Raw genomic sequence first — 19,504 nt, forward strand, 5'->3', positions numbered from 1 at the left:
TTTTGGCAATGAGGCAATTTTGTTGGTTAATTGGATAGATTGAAGAAGCCGAGGCTGTTCTCTTTTAAGAAGAGATGTTTGAGAGGAGAGTTGATCAAGGCTTTCAAAAATCCTGAGGGGTCAAAACAGGTTGGATTGTGAAAGACATTGCACATTGTTTTAATTTGTTTTGGCAGCAGTCCAAATTGACACTCTCTAGTGAGTTTGATTCTTCTCTGCCCATGATCAGACTTTTAATGACAAATCGCAAATAAAACTAGGTTTATGGAGAAACTCTGAACATAATTATGCCCATGACCAATGCAAAATCTACTGGCAGTGACGATGACTCCAGAAAGACAAGTTTTCTGTTTTTGGAACCATCTTAACATGCCTTGGTGATCAAAACCAACTGAAAAGCTCATGATCAGAACACCTATGAGTAAATGAAAATTGAGTGAAAAGGCCAACAGCTATGTTAAAATGTACTTTGTATGTTAATTGCGTGCAACGTTACTTAGACAACCATGTTCCTCCGACACTTCCGCCATTTACAATCCGACCCCACCACCCAAGACATTTTTCCATCCCCTCCCCTGTCTGCTTTCCGGAGAGACCACTCTCTCCGTGACTCCCTTGTTCGCTCCACACTGCCCTCCAACCCCACCACACCCGGCACCTTCCCCTGCAACCGCAGGAAATGCTACACTTGCCCCCACACCTCCTCCCTCACCCCCATCCCAGGCCCCAAGATGACATTCCACATTAAGCAGAGGTTCACCTGCACATCTGCCAATGTGGTATACTGCATCCACTGTACCCGGTGCGGCTTCCTCTACATTGGGGAAACCAAGCGGAGGCTTGGGGACCGCTTTGCAGAACACCTCCGCTCAGTTCGCAACAAACAACTGCACCTCCCAGTCGCAAACCATTTCCACTCCCCCTCCCATTCTCTTGATGACATGTCCATCATGGGCCTCCTGCACTGCCACAATGATGCCACCCGAAGGTTGCAGGAACAGCAACTCATATTCCGCCTGGGAAACCTGCAGCCATATGGTATCAATGTGGACTTCACCAGTTTCAAAATCTCCCCTTCCCCCACTGCATTCCTAAACCAGCCCAGTTCATCCCCTCCCCCCACTGCACCACACAACCAGCCCAGCTCTTCCCCCCCACCCACTGCATCCCAAAACCAGTCCAACCTGTCTCTGCCTCCCTAACCGGTTCTTCCTCTCACCCATCCCTTCCTCCCACCCCAAGCCGCACCCCCAGCTACCTACTAACCTCATCCCACCTCCTTGACCTGTCCGTCTTCCCTGGACTGACCTATCCCCTCCCTACCTCCCCACCTACACCCTCTCCACCTATCTTCTTTACTCTCCATCTTCGGTCCGCCTCCCCCTCTCTCCCTATTTATTCCAGTTCCCTCCCCCCATCCCCCTCTCTGATGAAGGGTCTAGGCCCGAAACGTCAGCTTTTGTGCTCCTGAGATGCTGCTTGGCCTGCTGTGTTCATCCAGCCTCACATTTTATTATCATGTTCCTGGTGTGTTCATCCAGCTCCACACTTTGTTATCTCATGTTCTTAAAGGTTGGAATATCAAATAATGGAAAATGACTGTAATGTCCACTGTTGTTTAATAAGACATGCTGTACACATTTGCACAGTTTTGAAGAATGTACGAACCTTTTGTCTATTAAAATGTATACTGAGCTTGCAGGGGCAAACCTCACGTGCTCAATTTGCAATTATCTCATTGGAATGTTGCTACAGGTTTCAATTTACTGAACTGTTTTATTTTGATTAAAAGCATAGCATTACTTACTAATGGATTCTAAGCAATAGATTTGGGAAAATGTAACCTTTCAGTTTTATGAATTGGGCAATGAAAAACATTAATTTAAAACATAGTGCAATTATGGTTTTACTGATTATTGGCAAATAGTACTTTAATATTCCCCAAACACATCACTGAGTTTAGGTTCCAAGATGAATGCATTATAATTTGGTTCTTGGCCTCTGTGATTCCGGTTCGTTTCTAACTTTTGGTACAATTTTCTAATGGCTACAGGTGAAACATCTAACCTATTTGGGGTGAGAATAGCTTCAATACAGAGGGTTCTCCTGTAACACATGTTCCAGCAACGCGGATTGGCTATAGCTCGATTGATAAATAGGGGAACAGTATTTGTAAGACCCGAGCTTGTGTTGGCTACAACACTATCCCATCGAGTATGGATTGCTCTTTTCCAGCACTGTTTTGAATACAATGACACTCAGGTTTACTGTAGGATTTTAATCCTACAATTAACTTCAATGCCAGTGGGCTACATAGGAAAGAAAAGTCAGATTCTTCTGCTTCTTTTATCTGAAAATCTATCCAGAAGTCTGTTCCAATAGAATGACAGGTCAGATCAGCATTCAAACGGAAGAGGGAATTTTACCAAAAAATTGCTGACGTGTCAATTTCGTGGGAGTTTCATGAAGGGTTGCAGGCTGTGAGTTCTATCTCACACAGTTTTGCACTGCTCACTTCTTTTGGATCATGCTTGCACTATCGTGCAGTACTGACTATTACTGGGATTTCCAGTGGCAGAACTCTATTTAAAGCCCAGCTGTCACTTCATTGCAAAATACAAGGTCAGATTCATAAGTATATTGTCTCTTTGCAGCATCACCTGTCTGATAAACTGCCCTTATAAGTGCTGCTATTAGAATGAAGCTATACACAGGTGAGGAAGAATTTTGGAAAATACAATTGTTATATGTCCTTTGTGCCCCTTACCCACTTTTCCCATAGGCCGCATTATTTCTATAACGTGATGTTGTGCAGGAACACAACTATAGCATTGTAGCAGAACCCCCTGTAATACAGATGCCAATTTGATAAACTTCAAAAGTACTTGAAAGGCTTTTCTGAATATCTTTTCATTTCTTTCTTTGTCCCAAAACACCACCAGACGATCGGCTTATTGTTGTAGAATCTCTTAATTTGATTTGGCATTGAGCCCTACGGCCTAGGTCTAGGAACTCTTCTGCAGTGGAATGCTTGCTTAGATGACAGACTATAGATGAATTAGAATGGTTAGGTAGGGTCTTTGTCAGCTCCAATGAACATGTCTTGGCAGTCAGTGGTAATCACAAAGTGAAAGCTTTAGTGTTCACAAAGGCTGATAGCAGGGAGAGCCACAGTTACTGGGAGTTCCTAGTAGCAGATTTGAGCAATCCAGTAATTTTGCTTCTGTTTGCTGTGTGAGGACCTTTGGTAAAGAACTGGTCAAACAGTGACTTAACTAGCACTTTGTTTCGTTTGGAATGAATAGGGGTGAAAGCAGGTGTAAGGCAGTTGCCCAGATTGCATTCAAAAAAGAAATATTGCTCGTTTTTGGCCTTGTTAGAAATACGCTTGTATATATGACTAAGGTAAAAGTTTGGTCTGATCTTGACACCGCCATAGATAACCAGATTTACTGCCATTTAATTGAAGTGAGTTTCAAAACCCTCATTCTTTGCCTGTACTGTAAGGCCATGTTGATGTGCTGCTGAAATGGTTTGTATCTGAATTGGACTGGAAAGATTTCTTCACGTGAAGGTTAGAGAATGTATAGGTAGTACTTGACAATCAGAGCATCACATTTGTGTGATTGTATTCACCCAGTACACTGGAAACAAGAGGCACTGGTAAGCGATCAGGAATGGGAAATCTAGCTGACAGTACATCCCAGAATAATGGCTGAGTAATTGAGTACATTGAGTAATTGGGAATTAAGAAATAAGAATAGAATGCATAGCTAGTTGAGAGGCATAGATGAGTTTGAGTGGTGAGGTTCTTTATCGACCAGCTGGGATAAGTGTGTTGTTATGACTTAGTAGGATAGATATGGTGGCCTTTTTGCGTGATTGACAAAATAAACCATTTAAATTTAGATGTTTTCTGTTGGTTCAAGGTGAAAGGGCTTACCCTATGAGGATTTCGTCAGCATACGTTTGGAAACTGACCCGTTTTCATCAGTCGATATTACAAAGGACAGTATAAAGAGAGGGTCTGATGATAGGATGATCCCATTCAGCTGGGCAGGAGGGACATTGTTGTGGTACAGTTGTATGGGAGCAAGGTCAAAGAAAGTTATGGATTATAGTTTTGTCAAGAGGGTCAGTTGTCAGACAGGGACCAAGCAATGTCCAAACTAATCACCTAGTTGTAATCGATTTAATAAGGCAGCAGTGAGTGGAGTGGTGAGTCAAAATTGACCTTGAGATGAAGTAATTTGAAATGTTTTTACATCCCTAGACTATGCCTGTTGTGGGAACTGTGGAGTTTGAACAATATGGACTGTAAATACCTAACTTGTGACTTGTCAAAAGCTTCAGCGTCAAAGCAAATGTTGAAATCTTTTAATTGATCAGGCTATAGTTATGTTATAGTACAGCTGTATGGTATGTAAACATTGAAAGTTGAAAGAATTTAAACAAAATACAGAGGTATTTTTAATAAATGACATACAGCAAATGTGAGCATAGTTTGTGCTCGTATTTATTTTAAATACTTTCTACAATCCACCTGCTGGTTGTGAAAAAAAATGCTGTTAAAAGTTTTCTGATAAAATGGTTCATTGCCATAGTTTCATAGGAAGCAAAATGCTATAAATCAAAATGTCTGACAAATTAGTTTTGTAATAATGGACAAAATTGTATCCATGAAATGCATAGCTGGTGTTTTATTCAGCTTTTCAGACATTAGTCCAAATGCAGTTAGGACTTTATCATTTATTGAAACTAATAGTTTAATCAATAAGCCTTTATATCACAGCATCAAAATGACTGTAGTTATTTTACTTCAGTGTCTGACTTATCAGAAATACTGAAACCAGACTAAATTAGAAATTTCGCCCATGGCTCCTAATGGCCAGGGTATAAAATTCCCAGGTTTAGACAAGTTCGGAGGATGATTGTCTCTTGCCCCTTTGGTGTAACAGCCACAGCCCCTAATTTCCTGGTTCCTACTGTGAATTGGAGTGGGACATTGAATTAATTGATGTGCTTGTGACCTTACTCAATTTTCAGACTTCTATTGCAAGCATAGTGATTGTTTATATTGTTAAACCAGATATGTGACCAGGAAGAAATGAGTCCATTAAAATGAAAAATCTAGTATTAGTACTTAATGATGTAAATCCATTAACTGCTTCCTGTATTCTGTCAAGATTAGCTGAGATACTAATTTCAAGTACTGTTTTAAATCAACAAGTAGCAAATGTCAATGCCATCAATTCAAGCATACAATTATAAGCAAAAGTAACCTTAAAATTGCATATTTATGAATAAAACTGCTTAGATTTTTAAATAGCATTTTTCAGTCTAAATAGGCATAATGAGATAAATTTATTTATATCTTCATGGTGGTCCAGTGGTTAGTGCTGGGTCTCACAGCACCAGGGACTCGGGTTCGATTCCACCCTCGGGTGACTGTCTGAGTGGAGTTTGCACGTTCTTTCTCTATCTGTGTGGTTTCCTCCCACAGTCCAAAGATGTGCAGATTGGGTGGATTGGCCAATATAAATGCCTATAGTGTTCAGGGATGTGCAAGTTAGGTGGATTTGGTGGGGGGGGGGGGGAGTTCTGGATAGGATGCTTTGAGGGTTGGTGTAGACTTGTTGGGCCAAAGAGCCTGTTTCCACACTGTAGGGATTCTATGATGATAATGAATTCAGAAAAAAAAAATTCAAGAAGCACCTGTGTTCAGTTAAGTGAATAACCAACTCTTCAGCATTACCTCTGACATTGTCCTATGTTAAATATTCTGTACAGAAATGTATGACTAATATGATTCACATATTAGGGAGGAGGGTGGTCTGTGATATTAATTTGGATAAGTAGCAATCAGTAGCAGAATAAGAAGCAAACTGAAAAGGAATCAAAACTAAGGTTACACTAGTCTTTTGAACATGGCAAGCCTTTCACTGGTAGTTAAATTCCCTAATGTTTCCTACCCCCAGAAGATATTGGCTAACTGTTGCAGTGTTAATGTTTCAAATTGAACTTGAAGAGGTCAACTTGAAGCGTGAGACATTTATTTCTGCCTTTGCAGGTATGGCTTAGACATCGTCAATATTTTTACTTGCACAGCACTATAAGGTTATTTTGTTTGGCGAACAAGCAAAAGATCGATAAGCAACATCGTGAATGTATTTCTATCCAGTGAAATTTCAAGATCTGTTTGCACTGCCTAAACAGTTGCATATTTTAAAATGTTGCCAATTTTGGAGAGTCATTTTCACTCACCGATTTCACCTAAAGTTTTGATTCTTAAATTTTTTAAGCACTTCTTTTTTTTGGGTGGCTTTACTTATGGGAGAAATATTCTTTTGTGCAAGACTTCCATGAAGTATTTTTAATTATACTCAGCTATGAAGAGTAGAGGAGCAAGGGCATTCTTACTTGAGGAGTTGGGGAGCTGCTGGTAAAAGAAACACGGTCTTCATTAATGTATCTTCTTCGGCAAATCCCTCTCTCAGCTTTTTCAAACTATGGCTTCTAGTTTCTTTTCCTTGCCTTTCTTCTATCATAAATAAAGATACTTTGTGAAAGTTTGGCATTTACACTGTTAAGGAAAAATGATTGATCATTTTTACAAATAATCTTACTTGCCCTTGAGAAAGTGTTGGTGAGCTGCTTTGAATCACCACATGTGGTGTATGTACTTCTACAGTGCTGTTTAAGAGTTTCAGAATTTTGATCCAATAAGAATAAAGCAGCAGTGACATATATCCAAGCCAGGAACGTGTATGACTTGGATGTAAACTTGCAGTGTTCCCAAGTGATTGCTGCCCATATCTTTGTGTGGCAGAGATCAAGGGTTTGAAAGGACACATAGAAGAAGCTTTGAAAAGTTACTGCAGTGCATCTTATCAATTACGCACAGTGCTGTCACTGGGCATTCCAGTGATGGAGGAAATCACGGCTTGGGGTGGTGAATAAGTTACTAAACAAATGGGTTGACTAGGCCTGCATAATGTCACACTTTTGTGTTTAGACCTCTCACAGAATATAATTGTTTTTAAACTATTGAATCTCTTGCTAAACTTGATTAAAAAAGCATGCAGATCCCATTATCACAGTAAGCCTTTATTGTTTCTAGTATGATATGCATTCATTAACATATGACTGCAGTATTTCTTAGAAAAACTGTTTGTTTTATTATGCGTATTTTAAAGTTACAAACATGTTACTTGGGCATTAATTCCCCATTCTGCTACATTGCATTGTTAACTATTTGGATGGAGCAGAGAAGTTCAGGATAAAGAATGCAATAACTCCACACAGGCCAGTATCCCATCACCAAGTCAAATGGAGTGCCCTTGACACTGATCTAGCTTCCTCAGAGCTAGCTGTCAGTGTGAACAGAATACCTGAAACTCCGTTGTCAGCCATGGCTTCCTGATTCGACCAGAGAAACATCCCTGATCAAGGAACTCATGTTCTGTGAGGTCCATATGGCTGACCTTGGTATAGTCACTACAGTGGACAGCTGTTTCAAATGCGCATCCTAGCTACTGATGTAAAGCTGTATTCTTGGAGACTTAGGAGTGAGTCATTTTTCCCTCAAGTTTGATTTGTACGTAAGCTGGAATGAAAACATTGCTAAGAGTAGGAAAATCTAATTTGCTGTTGTCTTTTTCAGTGATAGTTACTTTGCGCGTGTGCGAGCAGTGGTGATGACCCGTGATGACTCAAGTGGAGGATGGGTGCCACTGGGAGGTGGTGGCCTCAGCTGTGTCACTGTTTTTAAAGACCACCTGGGTGAAAGTGAGGGTGATGATTTCCTAATCCATGGAGAAAGGCTCCGAGACAAAACGGTACGTGGTTTATTTTACTTAAAGACATTGTGCTTCATCTTCATGGATGGATATTCTGTATGATCTGGGAGAATTTTATTTCCTGAATACAGCTTACAGTTGTCTTGGGGACATTGTTAGAAGCTATGGTTAAAAAAGTTAACATAGGATACTTGAATAAGTTCAAGACAACCAGGCAGAGTCAAGGTGATTTTACCAAAGGAAAATCATATTTAACTAATTTATTGGAGTTCTTTGAAGAAGTAACTTGTTTTCCAGATAAAGAGGAGCCAGTGGGTGTATTGTAATTGGATTTCCAGAAGGCATTTGAAAAGATTCCATATCATAAGTACTGTGGAAAATAAAAGGTAATCACGTTAGCTTAATGGATTGGCATGGATCGATTGGTTAGCCAATAGGAAACAGAGAGTGGGCAATAAGTGTGTTTTATTCAGGCTGGCAGGATGTCACAAGTGGTGCACCGCAGTGGTTGACATTGAGGTCAAAGTTTTTTACAATTTATATAAATGATTTGGCGGAAGGGACTGAAGAAATGGTAGCCAAATTTGCTGATGACAAAAAATAGGTAGGAAAGCGAGTTGTCAAGAGGATATAAGCAATCCACAAAAAGATGTGGTTTGGTTACGTGAGTGGGCAAATATATGGCAAATGGAGTATAATGTAGGGATGTGTGAAACTGTCCACTTTGGCACAGAGTGAAAATAAATTATCCGAATGGTGAGAGGTTGCAGAACTCTGAGGTGCAGAGAGACCTGGGAGTGCTGGTGCATGAATTGATATGTAGAGTGCAGCAAGTAATCAGGAAAGTTAATAGAATGTTATTGTTTTCGCCGAGGGAAATTGAATGTAAAAGGGGGAGGCTATTCTTCAGTTGTACAGAGCATTGGTGAGGCTGCATTTAGCCCACTGTGTACGGCACTGGTTGCATTGCAACAGCTCAGAAAAGGTTTATTTGACTAATTCCTGAAATGAGTCAATTGCCTTATAAGGAAAGCCAAGACAACCTAGGCCTATATCAGCTGGAGTATATAAGAGTCAGAAGTAACTTAATTGCAACATATAAGATCCTGAGGAGATTTGACTGTGTGGATGTGGAAGGGACGTTTCCCTTATAGGACAATCTAGAACAGGAGTCAGAGTTTAATAGTAAGGGCCACCCATTTAGGACAGAGATGAAGATGAAATATTTCTGAGGGTTGAGTGTCTTTGGAATTTCCTTCCTTAAAAGGCAGTGAATGCAGAATCTTTAAATATTTTTTATGGCAGAAGTAGATAGATTGTTTGATTCTTGATTACCAAGGAGTCAAAGTTTGTTGGGGAAATGCAAGAATATAGAGTCGAGCTTCTTAATCAAGTCAGCCATGACCTTACTAAGTGGCAGAACAGACTTGGGAGGGCTAGGTGGTCTGCCCTTGTTCCTTACAATTTTTGATTTTAAACTAAATCAAGCTATACAGCTTTCTGGATTAGCCCATTTTCATAATATGTTATAATAATATTATATAAAGATTTCAATTTAAATTGAGCAACTTTTAATTATGATAAGTGGATTGCGTATGCAATTTAATTCTACAACTTCTGCGATTTCTGTGTCACAGCACCTGGCACATTGAAACCTATGTACACATATTACAGTTGTTTCAATTTCCTTCTATTCCACACCAAATCTTTTCCTGTCCCTACCTCAGAAGAGAATTTTGCATTTGTATTCTGCCTTTCACAACTACTGTACATCTCAAAGCACTTTTCAGCTAATCAAGTACTTTAAAGTTTAAGTTACTGTTGTCTTGTAACATTGCAGCCAATTTGAACGTAATAACTGATGGCAGCAATGAGACAGTGATCAAATATGCTGTTTCTGCAAAGTTGATTATAGGATAAGTATTGGCCCAAACACTGGGGATAACTCCACAGCTCTTCTCCAAAATAGTGGCATGGGCTATTTTTACAACCAATTGATTGGAAAGATTGGCCTCGATTTGAAAAGTCTGTCTGAAATATAGGATCTCCAGCAATGTAGCACCATGATGGAATGCTGGCCAAGAGTGTGCCTTGAGATGCATAATGTTCTGGCTCAGAAGTAAGAATGTTCCAAACTGAGCCGGAACTGACATGTTTCTCAGATCTCACAGCCTCCCACTGATGATCGATCTTTGAAACAGGCAAACATATGGTCTTCAGACTCAGCCACCTCAATATGTGACTTCTTCCCTTGGACTCCTGTCCAGCATCTCTAGGCCCAACCCTTTTCTGCCTTCCAGACAACAGTGACCCAGATGTTATCAAACTTAGAACTGAGGAGAATAAGAGCAGGTAAAATCTTTGAAGCACACAAAAAAACAGGGAAAAATGTAGATACAGAACCAATTAGTTGAAGCATCAAAAAGTTTAAGAAATACTAAAGGAAATCAGACAGTAGAAGAAAAAGCCATGTACTGAAAACCATTTGAGAAACATGGTTAGAATAAACCAATTGCACATACAGAATAGTGACTGAGTGAATATATAGATATTCATAAATTAATTATTCTAAGACTTAGGTGCACTGTCGTCCCTGTAAGTATGAATTGCTCCCTCTTGCACTTCCCACCCCCATACTTGCCTTGATTAATAATATTCCTATTATCCATCGTTATGCCAACTGACTCACTGGGTAACTCCACAGGAGATCGCTGAGTGACTAATTAAAAATGTGTGTGCATGCATTTTATGTGTCACAATTTAGTCATATCTATGTCTGTTGCTCTCTGAAATGCAAGTTAAAGTTTTTATTCATAGCTTCATCATAACTTCTGCAATTTGTTTTTTCCTCACTGTGCCCAAATCCTTGGTCACTCCTGCTTGATTCATAACCATTTCACTTACATCCAGTTGATTTTCAAATTGAAAAATTAGATCTGTTTTTGTTTTATATCCAGATCCTCTCTGAACATTTTTACAATCAAATAGGTAGCTTGCAGCCAACCCGCTCCTACTCAGGCAGCTATTAATTTCAGAAGGTTTTTAAAAATGTACCTTCTTAAAATGTTCACACAATTATTTCTTCTTACCGAGGCAGCTTGCAGCCATGGCAATTTTTTTTATTAATATTTCATTTATTTACTAGCGTTGGAAAGGATGGAGCCCTCATTTTCTAAATCCTTCCAATGGTTTATATTGCCAGCTGACTTGCTGGAGGACTTTTTTTAAATGTTCTGGTAGAGCCTAGAAAGGGGAAAAGGCCCATTCTATTTAGGCACTTGCACTGAAGCCTATTCTGAACCTTTTTAAATTGCTAGGCTGCCAACACCTGACCGCCTTTATTTTCCCAAAACCCATTTTAAGGCTGAATGGCACTTTTATTTTTTTGAGAGGTCCCTCAGTAAGTATCGCTAGACTATCTGCAATGTTTAATTTATTCATTTGCTTTGATATCTCATGCATTAATTTGGGAAGACCCTCCTCTTCTAGTTCAGGTTGCCTAGTAGTCCACTGGGATGATAATTACTCTGAGGGAAAGTCATTCACCTCTTCCTTATGGCTCCCTACATTGACTTAGTTCATACTTTTCATCTTGTTCTCCAAATTCTTTCTTCCATCCAGCTGTGCTCCAGTTTTATTTGTCTGAGAGTATAGTCTACAATTTTTGTCCTGTCTTAAAAGCCTTCTTTGCCCCTCCCATACGGGTCCATTTGATACATTTAAGATAGCAGTGGCAGAGTAGACACCTTTGGTTTTCTGAGCCTGGGCCTGTCCATTCCTTTCTTCTGTCCAGTTTTTTTATCTTAACTTTTTACTTTTGCCATAATCCTTTTTGACCTTAACCTTCTTGTGAAGAGGTCAGTTGCGCCAGTATTGGCGAGGTGAGCCCAACACAGATTCATGGCAACAGTGGAGATGAGTTTGGGCCCAGTGCGGGACTCAGTGGCATCGGTGGTGACTGCATGAGTAAGGTCGGTCAGTGCGGTCTCGTGGTAGTGAGTTTGGGCCCAGCATGGGACTCAACAGCATTGGCAGCGCCTCCATCAGCGAGTTCGGCCCATTGCAAAGTCGTGGGAGCATCAGCGGAGACGAGGTGGCGCTGGAGAGTGGCGACTGTTTGTTCCAGCAGTGGCTGGAACACTGCAGTGTCGTCGAGATTCGAGGCTGGCTGACTGCTTTGTGCTCGTCACTTGACAATGCAGGCCCATGTTTGTTTGTGGTATGGATGCGATGGTCTTGGCATCGGGGTGGGTGAGCCTGGAACCAGGCCCATGGCTGAGCTAGAATGCAGGTGCCATTCCAAAGACCACTTAACAAGCAGGAAATGTAAAGTTGAACTTTGTTGTTTTCTGTGCCTTTATATCCTGCGTTCTGGTTTATTTTCTGTGTCTCAAGATGCCAACAGACAATGGCAACACATTACAACAATTTTTATCATATTTGTAATAAAATACATGTAACAATAAATCAATAAATCAACTGTTTCCCTTATTTAAGTACCCATTGTTTTGTTCGAAAATTCATTGTCTCAATACCTCCAAATCAGACTTATCACTTAGCAGAAGAATAATTTCTGATTCAAAACCATAATTGTTTCTCTCTGTGCTGACGCTGCCAAGCCTGCTGCATTTCCTAGCACTATTTTCTTTTTAATAGCTTGCCATCTCAGCTATCTTCTCCTTCAGTACTCACCACTTTTAGCAACTCATTATTTCCAATCCATTATTATTTGCTTAACATCATCATAAGTTGTTACTATCCCACTCTGGTCATCATGATGAATGACTAGTTCCCCAACTACTGACAACCCGCAGAATTCCTTCACCTTCAATTGCTGGCTATCCTTTACAATCTTAACTCGAAATAAATTTTCCTTTCATCATGTGGTTTGATGCCACATTGAGTTTGGTTCTGTATAGACTGGTTGAGGAGAAGGTAAAGAATTGAACTGCCTTCAAGTTTAGACGTCAAAGTCACTATTTATTATACATTATATTAAAAACTTCTCTACATTGTAGTTATAGACAAATCATGCATTGATTAGCACTTGTATAAGTGAAGTATTAATCCATCATCTTCAGGTGTTCATGTTCATGTGTTTATGTGACTCTTCTGGACTAACTCTGCCCACACTTATTTATTTTCAGTAATATATAGCTCCATGCCATCATTACAAGGTTGCTCCAGTATCATGAAACCCATCCACTTTTTATTTCACCCAATTTGTCTTCACTCCACCCCAAACTATTTGCTACCATTCAGTATACTATACAACATACCCCAACACCAATCACACTTTCTAAATTAATGTAAAAAACAAAATTCACATTCCGAAACCTGATTCTGCACAGGCTGCAGCATCAATGTTGCATGCCAACCCTACTGTCACATTTGGCTACCATAACTAGCCATTCACAAGGAAGCTTTTGCAAGCCCTGTCACCCACTTTCCAAGATGCAAACAGTACAAACCGTGTTTCACTATCCCAGAGTAAAGAAAACTCTAAAGCAGTCATGTGTTTACTGTTCCACGTCAGTACTGAATGGAATTTTTATGTTTATTTATGCTGCTGTGATATTATTTAAGGAAGTAGTATTTATTTTTCTGGAAACCAATCATAAAACAGTTAATGCAATGTTCATGCAAAGTATATGCTGCCAGATTTGGGATATCCCTTCCATCCATAATGCTGTCAGATGTGGTTCCTCTCCACTAAGACTACCCTGTTTCTAAACACAGAACACCCAACCCAATGACAGTACAACTGCACGTAGACTTGTTTGTTGTTCATGCTGGATATCAGATACCTGTCAGGAGTCTAATGCAACTTATATCCTGTCAGATTTGTATCCTTGTAATTGAAAAAGTAAATAACTTTAAGAAAATATTTGTAAATGTGAGTATATCATTCCCTTATGCGTCTTTGCTTTTGTGCATGTTTATCACTATTGCAAACATTAACCAGAGACATGGAATAATATCATTGAATCACTGATGAAAATAATGTGGTACTGTGAGATGAACTGTTGGGGCAATGACTGATATTTTTATTCCTTCATGGGATGTAGGCATCACTGGTATTTACTGCCCATCCCTAGTTGCCCTTGAGAAGCTGATGGTGAACTGACTTGAACTGCTGCAGTCCATATAGTGTAGGTAGATGCACAATACAATTAGGAAGGGAACTCCAGGATTTTGACCCAGTGATGGTGAAGCAGTGACAATATAATTCGAAGTCAGGTTGGTGAGTGACTTTGTGGGGAACTTGTACATTGCAGTGTTCCCATATCTCTGCTGCCATTATCTTTTGAGATAAGAGTGATTGTGGCTTTGGAAGTTGCTATTGAAAGAGAATTTCTGCATTGTATCTTGTAGATAGTGCACGCTATTGCTAGTGTGCATTGGCAATGGAAGGTGTGAGTATTTGTGGATGTATTGTGAATCAAGCAGGCTGCTTTGTCCGGGATGGTATCAATCTTCTTCAAGTTTGAAACAACATTCATCCAGTCAACTGGGCACTGTTCCGTCATGTGCCTTCCCCATGGTGGACTGGGAGTATGGGAGGAGTTGCTTGTTGCAGGATTCCTAGCCTCTGACCTGCACTTATAGCCATAGCATTTACAAAGCAAATTCCAGTCCAGTTTCTGGACTGTGGTAGTCCCCAAAATGTCCATATGATACTGGGGGATTCAGCAAGGATAATTCTTTTGAATGTCATGTGTCAATGGTTGCAGTTCTGTCTTGTTGACAATGGTCAATAACTAGCACTTGTGTGGCCCAACAGTTACTTGCCACTTATTGTCCCCTGAGTATTGTCTAGGATTTGTTACATTTGGACATAGCCTGCTTCAGTACAAAGGAGTCTCAAATGGTGCTGAACATTGAGCAATCATTAGTGAACATCCTATTTCGGAAGTTATGATGGAGAGAGGGTCGTTGGCCAGGTAGCTGAACATGTTTAGGCCAACAACACTACCCTGAGAAACGCAGACAGCAATGTTTTGGGGTTGAACTGTCTGATCTCCAACATCTGCAACCATCTTCCTTTTTGTCAGATCTGTCTTCAACCCCCTTTTTCCCATTGACTCTAGTTTTGCTAAGGCTCCTTGATATCATATTCAGTCAAATGCAGCCTTGTCAAGTCAGTCAAATGTAACCAGCTAAGTTCCAGGCTACTATTTCTGAAATGATAGATATATGTCAAAGCAAGGAAGTATGGGGATAAACAAATGTGTAAAAGTAAAGGAGGGATTTACCAACATAAAATATGTTTTCTATAAAGTTATTTACCATGGTAATAAGGATAGAAGCATGACAGAAGAAGAGAGATTATGTATGATGATTGAAATTACTTAGCTTTGAGAATGTTTTTAAAACATAGGGAACATCGTTGCAGAGATCCAGAAGAATCCCATAGAATCCTGACATGGCAACTGAAAATCCTGTCACCAATAATGGGAGCAAGGGTTGGACAATCAGCAATATGATTATTGTAAATCAGTGTATACTTTGACAATAGCATCAGCACAGGGTATGTTTGTTGATGTGGTTCTGGTCAATGCCAGGATACTCTACTTTATAATGCTAAACAAATAAAAACATAAGACTTATCAGCAGGATTTTGTCATTCAGACTTCTAAGCTTGTTTTCTACTCAAAAGCTCATGAACAGTTTGGTTATGGTTTCAACATCCTGGGTTTCTCCTATGACCCTAGACTCCTTTGCTAATCAAATCACATAGACTTGAACAAATTCAATGACTGAGCCTCTGCTGCTTTCTGAGGAAGAGAATGCTTCTGACTAATGACTCTCAAACATAGAACATAGGACAATGCAGCACAGGAATGGGCCCTTTGGCCCACAATGTTTTGTTCAACATGACACAAAATTAAATTAATCCCTTCTGCCTGTCTTTGGCTTATTCCTTGCATATTAATGCACTCATCTAAAAGTCTCTTAAACAGCCCTATTATATCTGCCTCCACCACCATCTTTGGCAGTGTGTTCCAGGCTCCTAACACTCTCTGTGAAGAAAAACTTGCTCCTTACATCTCTCCCTTTTACCTTAAATGCATGGCCCCTAGTTTCTGACATGACAACTCTGTGAACAAGATTGTGACCATCAACGCTATCTCTGCATCTCGTAATTTTATGGACTTCTTTCAAGCCTCCCCTCAGCCTCCTCCACTCCAGAGAAAACAACCCGAGTCTTTATTGCCTCTCCCCCTCTAATCCAGGCAGCTTCCTCGTAAACCTCTTCTGCACCCTCTTCAAAGCCTCCACATCCTACTGTAATGTGGTGACCAGAACTGAACACAATACTCTAAGTGTGGCTTAACCAAAGTCTTATACAGTTGCACCATGACATCCTGACTCTTGTACTCAATTCCCTGATCAATAAAGGCAAGCATCCATATGCCTTCTCTACCAGCTTATTTACTTGTGTGGCCTCTTTCAGGGAGCTGTGGTCTTGAACTCAACATCCCTCTGTATATCAAAGCTGTTCAAGGACTGCCATCAACCGTATACTTTTCCATAAAATTTGATCTACCAAAGTGCAACACCTGACACTTACCTGGATTAAACTACATCTCTACATTAAATTGCATTTCTCCACCCATATCTGCAACTGATCTATATCCCACGGTATCCTTTGACAATCTTCGACACTATTCACAACTGCACAATCTTTGTATCATCTACTAACTTACCAACCCACCCAGCTACATTTTCATCCAAATCATTTATATTTCGGTAGTTATGCTATAACTCGTGTTTTGTTCTCGCGAATTGACTGTAACGCGATTGATGAATAGTGGATGCTGTTTGGATAACGCGAACTTTCTGCTGTGCCAGTATATCTATTTCCTATAGTGCAAGGTCACACAAAAACGCAACTATTGTGATATAGGGGAACTACCTGTATCACAAATAGCAGAGGTCCAAGAATGGATCCTTGCAGCTCTAGTCACGGACCTCCAACCTGAAAAACACCCTTCCACCACTAACCTCATCCTTCTGTGGGCAAGCCAATCCTGAATCCACATGGCCAAGTCACCGTGGAGCCCATGCATCTCAAAGGAAGAATATTTTCACCCCTCAGCAGTTAGAAGGAAGACCTCTGATTCTTAAGTGATGTTTCCTAGTTCTGGCCTTCACCACCAGAAGCAAACATCCTTCCAGTATCAAGCAGGTGATATAGTTCTTTCAGCACTCTAAGTAATATAAATTCTTCGACCAGCAGCAGTAGTCGTTGTGAATCCAATAGAATAACTCTTCCTTTATCTGAAAACCAATTGTCAGACCAAAATTATAAATCAGCGGACAAGTAACAGTGCAAGAAATAAATTTATTAATATAGGAGGGTTATTTGTGCCTTGTTTAGCCATAGCATTGTTGTTATTAAGGGGCTTTAATTCAGAGAATAACATCACCTCATTATTTGTAATGTTTTCCTGAAATAGTGGACTTTTATGAGTGTAAGCCTCTTCTGCAGAAGGAACAGTTGAGCTAATAAAACGATTCATCTTTATTAACCAGAAGGAGCAAAGTAAATTGCATATTAATAGAGTCATACAGCACGGAAACAGACCCTTTGGCCCAACTCGTCCTTGCTGACCAAGATAACCAAACTAAACTATCCACCTTCTTGTTCAACTGAGGAATCCTCAACAACGTTGTAGACAGGGCCTTCAACTGGATCCGACCCATCTCCCCCACTTCTGCCCTCACCCCTTCTCTTGCCTCCCACAGCAGCGATAGGGTTTCCCGTGTCATTACCTGCCATCCTACAAGCATCCGCATCCAGAAGATCATCAGTCACCATTTCTGCCACCTTGAGCAAGATGCCACCACCAGACACATATTCCCCTCCCCTCCCTTCCGCAGGGACCATTCCCTCCACGACACCCTGGTCCACACTTTCTTCACTGCCAACCACCCCACAGCCCTATGGCACCTTTCCGTGTAACCAGCAAAGGTGCAACACCAGCACATTTACCTCCTTCCTCCCTGGTATCCAAGGGCCCAAACATACCTTCCAGGTGAGGCAACACTTCACCTGCACTTCCCATTACACACCACTGTTGTTAGTCACTAATAGTTCCCATTAACAACTGTATCCCCCTCCCAGCTGAAAGTTATCAAATCTTTGTCTGTCCAACTGCTTCTCCCTCTCTTTACACATACTATTGTTTACTTTCTACCCTATTCCCCCTCTCTTTTTTCTGCATTTAAACTGACCTTTTTTCAGCCACTATCAGTTCTGAGGAAGGGTCACTGGACCTGAAACGTCAACTCTGTTTTTATTCCTTCACAAATGCTGCCAGACCTGCTGTGCTTTTCCAGCAACTTTGTTTTTGCTCCAAACTAAACTAGTCCCATTTGCCTGCATTTGGCCCAAATCCATCCACACCTTTCCTATTCATGTGCCTATGGAAAAGTCTTTTAAATGTTGTAAGGTACCTGTATCTGCCACTTCCTGTGACAGTTCATTCCATATACGCACCATCCTCTGTGTGGAAAAGTTGACCCTCGGGTCCCTTTAAATCTGTCTCCTCGCATGTTAAAGATATTCCCTCTAGTTTTGAACTCCCATATCTTATGGAAAAGACCTTTGCTATTCACCTTATCTATGCCACTCTTGATTTTATAAACCTCTATAATGTTATCCGTCAACCTTCTATGCTTCACTGAACAAAGTCACAGCCTATCCAGCCTCTCCTTATAACTCAAACCCTCCAGTCTGGCCACATCCTTGTAAATCTTTTCAGAACTCTCTTTAACTCTGTGTGTGTGTGTGTGTGTGTGTGTGTGTGTGTGTGTGTGTGTGTGAGCATTGCTGGCTAGACCAGCATTTATTGCTCACCCGCATTCTTATGGGTCTGCAGTCACATGTAGGCCAGGCCAGGCAGTTTCCTCCCCTAAAGGTCATTGGTGAATGTGATGGGCTTTTCCCAACAACTGACAGCAGATTCATGGTCATCATTAAATTTTTAATCCCAGATTTTTATTGAATTCAAATTCCATCATCTGCCGTGGCAGAATCCGAACCTAGCTCCTTCGAACATTAGTTGGGCCTCAGGATTAACAATCCAGCAACACTACCGCTGGCCTGTTGCCTCCCTTGTACAGATAACAATACAGTGGCCTCCAACACCACAACACACATTGATATTGCCAAAAAGGTATAAATTTCACTGGACGCAGTTCAAAGAAGTTTCGCTACCATAATCTGAGACAAAAAAAATTTGGTGAAATTTCTTGCACTCCAAAAATTTAGTAAGGAGAGACATGGTCCAAGACAAGTGATAAGGAAATGGAGAATAAAACTCTTCAAACCTACTTTTTGTTCCGAACTGAAAGGCAAATATAGTCTGACATATGCACAATATTCAGATTTTCTTTTACTTTTAGAAATTTAGCTCTGCAACTGGCCATTGTTACAGTGGTAAGTTAAATGATAGTCCCTCATTTTTCCACTTTAGTAAGGTTCTTTCCTTATATCATCACTTATGTACAATAACCTAGTCAGTCTGAATAGGTCAACACATTCTGTCATTACAGTTGTGTTATACTACTTAATATTTAACTATATAATGGTGTAACACAGGAGAATAATAATATTAATACCCAGTTGTGCTGTGAAGCTGATTTGGCTCATAATCCAAACTTTGAGATGGATTTGAGTCAAAAATAGTATGAAA

General features: G+C 40.4%; 1 protein-coding gene across 1 annotated transcript in view; it reads left to right on the top strand.

Annotated features, from left to right (window-relative positions):
• spred1 (sprouty related EVH1 domain containing 1) overlaps positions 1 to 19,504 on the top strand; it is a 95,610-nt gene that overhangs the window by 26,575 nt on the left and 49,531 nt on the right. Inside the window, exon 2 of the mRNA XM_048537815.2 lies at positions 7,664 to 7,838. Coding sequence (XP_048393772.1) covers positions 7,664 to 7,838 — 175 coding nt within the window. The remainder of the gene's footprint in view (positions 1 to 7,663; positions 7,839 to 19,504) is intronic.

This window comes from Stegostoma tigrinum, chromosome 10, assembly GCF_030684315.1.
Source record: "Stegostoma tigrinum isolate sSteTig4 chromosome 10, sSteTig4.hap1, whole genome shotgun sequence".
Classification (NCBI taxonomy): Eukaryota; Metazoa; Chordata; class Chondrichthyes; order Orectolobiformes; family Stegostomatidae; genus Stegostoma; species Stegostoma tigrinum.